This window comes from Palaemon carinicauda, chromosome 2 (assembly GCF_036898095.1).
Source record: "Palaemon carinicauda isolate YSFRI2023 chromosome 2, ASM3689809v2, whole genome shotgun sequence".
Lineage (NCBI taxonomy): Eukaryota > Metazoa > Arthropoda > Malacostraca > Decapoda > Palaemonidae > Palaemon > Palaemon carinicauda.
Window position 1 is genome coordinate 64,270,251 of NC_090726.1, and position 8,418 is coordinate 64,278,668.

An 8,418-nucleotide genomic window follows, 5' to 3' on the forward strand; every position below is an offset into this window, starting at 1 on the left:
GTTTACTCTCATGCATGATATAATAAGTGTTCCTAGTTTTATTTTATGAAATTGAGATTTTAGGCATTTATAAATATAAGATTCAGTGATACAGCCAGCCACTAAGATTACTATTTTGGTTTTCCACGTGCTGAACTATCACCAGCATATCTAGCCAGGATGATCGATTGATTTAAAGTTTTCAGGCATCCTGACATCTAAGGTCATTGATGCCGATATCATTTAGTTTATATATATATGTATATATATATATATATATATATATATATATATATATATATATATATATATATATAAATTAAAGAATATTCAATTAAAACCATAAAAGTTGAATGTCATTACAAAAGTTAGATAGTTTTCAAGACCTGGTTCTGAAATAAATCTAAAAATGCTACTTGCATAGTAGGACACATCATGTCCAAGAATCTTGGCAAGGATGAACCTGCCACCCTCACCTCAAGCGTCAAACAGGTATCTATTCCCTAAGTTATTATCATTGGGGCATTCGGTCAATAAATGCCTCACTGTTTAGAGGTATTAAACAGTCGTCACAATACGGTTGGGGTTGGCCCTTCAACAGAAACTCGTGTGTCAACCGAGTGTGACCAATACGGAGACGGCAAAGAGAAGTCTCCCATTTTCGGGGCTTCATGTTATACCTCCAAGGAGTTATGACATTTGTTACTTCTCTCATTTTATTGCCATCTAGACTATTCCATTGCAGTTGCCATTTATTGCAAAGCAATTTCTTGATGTTAGGTAGAAAATCATTACACGGAATGGGATACCTTCTTGGTAGCAACTCGGATGCAGCATTCTTTGCCAGAGAATCTTGCCTTCTCATTCCCAGACACACCTACATGTGCTGGAACCCAACAAAATCGAACCATTATACCTCTCCGTCCAATAATAAAGAGCCATTCTAAAATCTTTAAAACTGGAGGGTTACTAGAATTAAAAACTTCTAAAGCTTGAAGGACACTCCTTCCATCACTAAAAATTGTAAAATTAACCTCCTCCAATGCTATTTTCTCAATAACGGTTAATATGCCATACAGTTCGGCAGTAAATATGGAAGCTGTTAAGAGTAAGTGCACCTCTACAATTAAAACCATTACCATGTACTCCAAATCCAACTCCAGCATCCGATTTGGAGCCATCAGTATATATAAAAGTCGATCCTCTATGTTCTTCAACATGTTCCATAAAAAGAGACCTGGATTCTAGGTCAGTCATATTCTTCTTAACTCCAATAAAGTATTTACAAAAAGATATCTCTGGTAATTTCCATGGAGATGTTGATGATACCTTGAATGGAAGTACCTTACTTCTAATTATATCCAGACTGTTTAATAATCGTTTCACCCAAAAGCCATAAGGTTGAGGAGATTTTGAGTGCAACTCAAAGTATGATGTGTGTCTCACAAGGCTTGCAGTCTGAAAGGCTAAAGAATTAGGGAGTCTTTGCCATCTAAACCAATAACGAAAAATGGAAGACATTCGGTAAAGGTCTAGAGGTAACTCTCCAGCATCAACAAGGAGACTTGGGATAGGTGAGGTTCTAAATGCTCCTGTGGACAATCTGATACCAGAATGATGTATTGAATCTAATATTTTTAACCAGCTTGGGGTGGCTGAAGAGTATATTTCACATCCATAACTAATTTTGAAAAAATCCAGGCCTTGTATAATTCTATAATAGTATTGTGGTCTGCCCCCCATGATGTATGGGACAATACTTTTAAAATATTCAGAACTTCAACACATTTAGCTTTTAACGCTTTTAGATGAGAAACTCATGTAAGTCTACAATCAAATATCAAACCTAAAACTTTGGCTTCAATTAAACATGGTATCCGTTGACCTTTAATGTATATATCCGGGTCTGGATGTACTCCCCGGATATGAAAAAAATGGACAATGGTAGTTTTACTTGTCGAAAACTTAAATCCATTCATATCGGCCCACTGGATAATTTTGTCAATGGAGAGTTGTATTTTTCTCTCAACCATTACCATTCCAGTTCCACCTAATGATATTGAGAGATCATCCACAAATAATGTTGAGAGAACATCCCGGGGAATGACTGAGGATATCCCATTAATTGCTAGTGCAAACAGGGTTACACTCGGCACACTCCGCTGAGGAACTCCTTCTTCCTGACACTTACTCTCTAATAGAGTTTCCCCCACTCTCACTTGAAAAACTCTATGCAAGAGAAATGACTGAATAAATAGTGGTAGTTCTCCTTTTAATCCTAATTCATGAATTTTTTTTAAGTATACCATATCTCCATGTGGTATCATATGCCCTTTCAAGGTAAACAAAACTGTCACATGGTGCTGTTTGGAAGCAAAGGCTTCGCAAATAGAGGACTCAAGTTGAATCAACACATCAGTTGTTGATTGCATTTTTCTGAATCCACATTGAATCGGTGACAAAATACCCTTCTTTTCAAGGTACCCCATCAACCTTGCATTGACCATCTTCTCCATGATTTTACATAAACAAGAAGTCAATGCAATAGGTCGATAGCTTGCTGCTAAAAACTTGTCCTTACCAGGTTTTAAAAAGACTAAAATAATGGCTAGTTCCCAAACACTTGGGTAACTATGATCATGCCATATTTTATTAATGATGCTTAAAATAAATAACTTTGTATTAAAATGTACATGTTTAACCATTTCATATGGAATTCCATTGGGTCCAGGGGCTGTATCGTTACAAGTAGCGAGTGCGGAATCAAGTTCTCTGTCAGTAAAAGGAGTATTATACAATTCTTCCCTTCCTGTTGCAAAATTTAAAATTTTCTTTTCTTCAAGGCTCCTGTACTGGTGACCAGGAGCTGCTACACTCTTGCACGATACATTTGAAAAATGGTCAGCCTGGGCATTACTACCTTCATTTCCTTCAGTCACATACTGCCCATTCACTTTCAACACTGGTGGTGGTGGCCAGGGAGAGTCTGGACTCGGGAGAGGACAGAGGAGGTGTCAGTCGTCAGTTGAATTAACTTGGATTACGTTGCTGCTATTAGTGCCTTTACTTGTGCGTGATGCAATAAGTCGATATCTGAACCAGGAATACTATTTATTATTTCACGTATCTGTGTTACTGAGTACTGCGTCATACTCATTTGACTGTTACTATACTAGTTGAGTGATTATTGTTGTTTTTCTGTTCTGCAGGGTGGCAACATGAATAGGCCTTGTAAAAGAGATCTTGTGAATATACCAGACGACCCTAACAGTGATGAATCTGATGATAGTAGTTCTGTGACGCCAAAGAAGAAAATAAGCTATGAACATAAATTTCAGTTGAAGTGGTTGCAAGACAGTACGTTTTCATCATGGATAATTCAGAGCAAGAAGTGTTCAAATAAAGCATACTGTACGGCTTGTGAATGTGAAATATCTGAGAGTATAACACTACTGGAAAGACATGGAAGCACGGAGAAACACAAGAAAAACATTCTTTTAAGAAACCAGTCTAAGAAATTGACTAGCTTTTTTCAAGCAGGTGCAGGTCTGTCATCAAGGACAAGGTTTGAAAAACAAGTTGCATCCATAAAGCTAAAGATGTGTGCCTTCATTGCGGAGCACAATCTGCTCATTTCCGTAATGGATCACTTACCAGGGTTTATTGCTAATGTAGCCTCAGATCCAAAAGTGGTGATAAATGCAGTAAAGTGTGTCAAGACAAAGGCTTCAGGAATTTTTAAGAATGTTATGGGTGAAACTAACTTTTCTGATCTTGTGGCTCGTCTAAAGAACACTAAATTTTCTCTGATAATAGATGAGTCCACTGATCTCTCTACCCTAAAGGACCTTGTTCTCCTTGCTAGATTTTATGACCAGAATGTCCAGAAAACATGCGATATGTTTTTAGATTTACTGGAGGTAAAAGATTGTACAGCTCAAGGAATTTATACCTCCATAGTAAATTTTTTTGATGTGCATAGCATTCCTGTTGAAAACTTAATTGGTTTTGCGAGTGACAATGCGAGTGTGATGATGGGAGAAAGGGGTGGATTAAAAGCTTTACTTCAGAAGAGAGTTCCTGCTCTTTTTGTACAGGGCTGTATGTGTCATTCAGTAGCTCTCTGTGCCTCTAGTGCCTGCAGTGAACTTCCTAACAATGTTGAAGAGTTAGCTCGGAATATATATTCTTACATTATGAACAGTCCCAAACAATAATTGTCTGACTATGGTGAATTTCAGAAATTCACGGCAGTACAACCTCACAAAATACTGCATCCTAGCTGCACTAGATGGCTGTCTTTAGAAGAAGTAGTAAAAAGAATTTTAGAGCAATGGCCTGCACTTACACTGTATTTCACCTCTGCTGCATTAGAAGATGGGATGGCTACTGCTTCTGCAGTACTACAGGAACTACATAGCCTAATAAATAAGATGTACTTTGCCTTTTTGGCATTCATTTTGCCTGCAGTTAATAAATTGAATTTAGAATTCCAGTCAACCTCCCTGAAAATACAACTGCTCCATACATCAATCAGCAGCAGTTTTAAGGGTATTCTCAGCAACTTCATGAAATCTGATAAGTTGAAAAATCGAGAATTAACTCAAATTAATGTGAACGATCCCTCAAGCTACCTTCCTATTGGTGATATTTACCGTGGAGCTAGAAGTGAAAGCATATACCTGGAACACTCTGCTGTTATAACCAAAAGAGAATTGGAACAATTTCATATCAAAACACTGAATTTCTATATTGCTCTATCAAAGCAGATGCTCAAGCGTTTTGTGTCCCATAATATGTTCAGTAACTTAGAATTGCTTGAAGCATTAGATCCAGCAAATGTATTCAAAGGAAAACCTAAATCACTCATACCTTTGGCTCTAAAATTTCCAAACATCACTGATGAGACTGTGTACGAAGACCTCAACAGTGAATGGAGGGAATTGACTGTAGCTGAAATACCGGCTCTAAAACTTATAGAAACTTCAGAACCTGAACAATTCTGGCATGCTGTTTCACAAGAAAAATGTGGTGATCAGCCAACACTTTCAAATGTTTCAAGATTGATGATAAACTTGATGCCTCTGCCTCATTCGTCTACTGCTGCAGAGAGAATCTTCTCTCTGATGACAAATCTGAAAAAAAAAAAAAATAGATCTCGACTGAAGACGAAAACCCTCAACGGATTACTTCACAGCAAGAATATGTTGCATGGTGCGATTTGTAAAACATGGCAACCAGCCCCACATCTTGTAGATAAAATGAACAAAAAGTGGTCAACACCACCTACAGAAGATGCACAGGAAGGGGAGGATACACAATTTTAAGTTAATCAAGTAGATTTTTTTTCATTAATATTGGTACGTTTCATGTTGATCTGGTACTTTTCTGAAGCCTGATTTGGTACAGTCACTAAAACTAGAGTGGCAACCCTGGTGGGGAGAGTCTGGACTCGGGAGAGGACAGAGGAGGTGTCAGTCGTCAGTTGAATTAACTTGGATTACGTTGCTGCTATTAGTGCCTTTACTTGTGCATGATGCGATAAGTCGATATCTGAACCAGGAATACTAATCATTATTTCAAGTATCTGTGTTACTGAGTACTGCGTCACTCATTTGACTGTTACTATACCAGTCGAGTGATTGTTGTTGTTTTTCTGTTCTGCAGGGTGGCAACATGAATAGGCCTTGTAAAAGAGATCTTGTGAATATACCAGACGACCCTAACAGTGATGAATCTGATGATAGGAGTTCTGTGACGCCAAAGAAGAAAATAAGCTATAAACATAAATTTCAGTTGAAGTGGTTGCAAGACAGTACATTTTCATCATGGATAATTCAGAGCAAGAAGTGTTCAAACAAAGCATACTGTACGGCTTGTGAATGTGAAATATCTGGGAGTATAACACTACTGGAAAGACATGGAAGCACAGAGAAGCACAAGAAAAACATTCTTTCAAGAAACCAGTCTAAGAAATTGACAAGCTTTTTTCATGCTGGTGCAGGTCCGTCATCAAGGACAAGGTTTGAAAAACAAGTTGCATCCACAAAGCTAAAGATGTGTGCCTTCATTGCAGAGCACAATCTACCCATTTCCGTAATGGATCACTTACCAGGGTTTATTGCCAATGTAGCCTCAGATCCAAAAGTGGTGATAAATGCAGTAAAGTGTGCCAGGACAAAGGCTTCAGGAATTTTTAAGAATGTTATGGGTAAAACAAACTTTTCTAATCTTGTGGCTCGTCTAAAGAACACTAAATTTTATCTGATAATAGATGAGTCCACTGATCTCTCTACCCTAAAGGACCTTGTTCTCCTTGCTAGATTTTATGACCAGAATGTCCAGAAAACATGCGATATGTTTTTAAATTTACTGGAGGTAAAAGATTGTACAGCTCAAGGACTTTATACCTCCATAGTAAATTTTTTTGATGTGCATAGCATTCCTGTTGAAAACTTAATTAGTTTTGCGAGTGACAATGCGAGTGTGATGATGGGAGAAAGGGGTGGATTAAAAGCTTTACTTCAGAAGAGAGTTCCTGCTCTTTTTGTACAAGGCTGTGTGTGTCATTCAGTAGCTCTCTGTGCCTCTAGTGCCTGCAGTGAACTTCCTAACAATGTTGAAGAATTAGCTCGGAATATATACTCTTACATTATAAACAGCCCCAAACGATTGTCTGAGTATGGTGAATTTCAGAAATTCACGGCAGTACAACCTCACAAAATACTGCATCCTAGCTGCACTAGATGGCTGTCTTTAGAAGAAGTAGTAAAAAGAATTTTAGAGCAATGGACTGCACTTACACTGTATTTCACCTCTGCTGCATTAGAAGATGGGATGGCTACTGCTTCTGCAGTACTACAGGAACTACATAGCCTAATAAATAAGATGTACTTTGCCTTTTTGGCATTCATTTTGCCTGCAGTTAATAAATTGAATTTAGAATTCCAGTCAACCTCCCTGAAAATACACCTGCTCCATACATCAATCAGCAGCAGTTTTAAGGGTATTCTCAGCAACTTCATGAAATCTGATAAGTTGAAAAATCGAGAATTAACTCAAATTAATGTGAACGATCCCTCAAACTACCTTCCTATTGGCGATATTTACCGTGGAGCTAGAAGTGAAAGCATATACCTGGAACACTCTGCTGTTATAACCAAAAGAGAATTGGAACAATTTCATATCAAAACACTGAATTTCTATATTGCTCTATCAAAGCAGATGCTCAAGCGTTTTGTGTCCCATAATATGTTCAGTAACTTAGAATTGCTTGAAGCATTAGATCCAGCAAATGTATTCAAAGGAAAACCTAAATCACTCATACCTTTGGCTCTAAAATTTCCAAACATCACTGATGAGACTGTGTACGAAGACCTCAACAGTGAATGGAGGGAATTGACTGTAGCTGAAATACCGGCTCTGAAACTTATAGAAACTTCAGAACCTGAACAATTCTGGCATGCTGTTTCACAAGAAAAATGTGGTGATCAGCCAACATTTTCAAATGTTTCAAGATTGATGATAAACTTGATGCCTCTGCCTCATTCGTCTGCTGCTGCAGAGAGAATATTCTCTCTGGTGACAAATCTGAAAAAAAAAAAAAAATAGATCTCGACTGAGGACAAAACCCCTCAACGGATTACTTCACAGCAAGAATATGTTGCATGATGCAATTTGTAAAACATGGCAACAAACCCCACATCTTGTAGATAAAATGAACAAAAAGTGGTCAACACCACCTACAGAAGATGCACAGGAAGGGGAGGATACACAATTTTAAGTTAATCAAGTAAGTATATTTGTTTTCATTAATATTGTTACAATTCATGTTGATCTGGTACTTTTCTGAAGCCTGATTTGGTGCAGTCACTAAAACTAAAGTGGCAACCCTGGTGGTGGGTTTGGGGTAAATTTGCCTGCAATCTTTTTTTTTATTTTCCTCCATACAGAAGATGGTGGTGTTCTACTATTAATGGAGGAAACAAAAGCCACCCAAGATTGGCGTCTAGCTTCTTTCATGGTACGACGGAACTGTGCTCCAAACATTTTGTATGTTATCAAATTTTCATCCATACTGCATCTACGCAACCTAGTCAAGAGATTTTCTGGTGGCTCTGTGCAAGGCTGTTAATTCTGAAGACCACCACGGGACTGGTCATCTTTTGAATAGTACTATGGTTTTGGGAATCGAAATGATTCCTGCTGTATGGAGAGTTCCATTCAGTAGGTCTATGGCATCATCAATACTTTCAAACTGTTCTGCACTCCCTTCGATTTCCCTTAGCTCACAAAATTTAACCCAGTCTGCCTTGTCATGATTCCATCGTGGCGATCTTTGTAAAGGCGGACCCTTGTTGGTGTTTATAATGATTGGTGCATGATCACTAGTATGCCAATCATCTAATGCCCTCCAGTCAAAATCAAGAAGGCAGCTAG

At 38.0% G+C, this 8,418-nt stretch overlaps 1 protein-coding gene across 1 annotated transcript; it reads left to right on the top strand.

Annotated features, from left to right (window-relative positions):
- The first annotated feature begins 414 nt into the window (after window positions 1-414).
- Window positions 415-4,196, top strand: LOC137617156 (zinc finger MYM-type protein 6-like). The gene is made up of 2 exons (XM_068347015.1): window positions 415-471; window positions 3,189-4,196. Exons 1-2 carry the CDS (start codon window positions 415-417, stop codon window positions 4,194-4,196), a joined length of 1,065 nt encoding a protein of 354 aa, XP_068203116.1.
- Window positions 4,197-8,418: the final 4,222 nt, after the last annotated feature.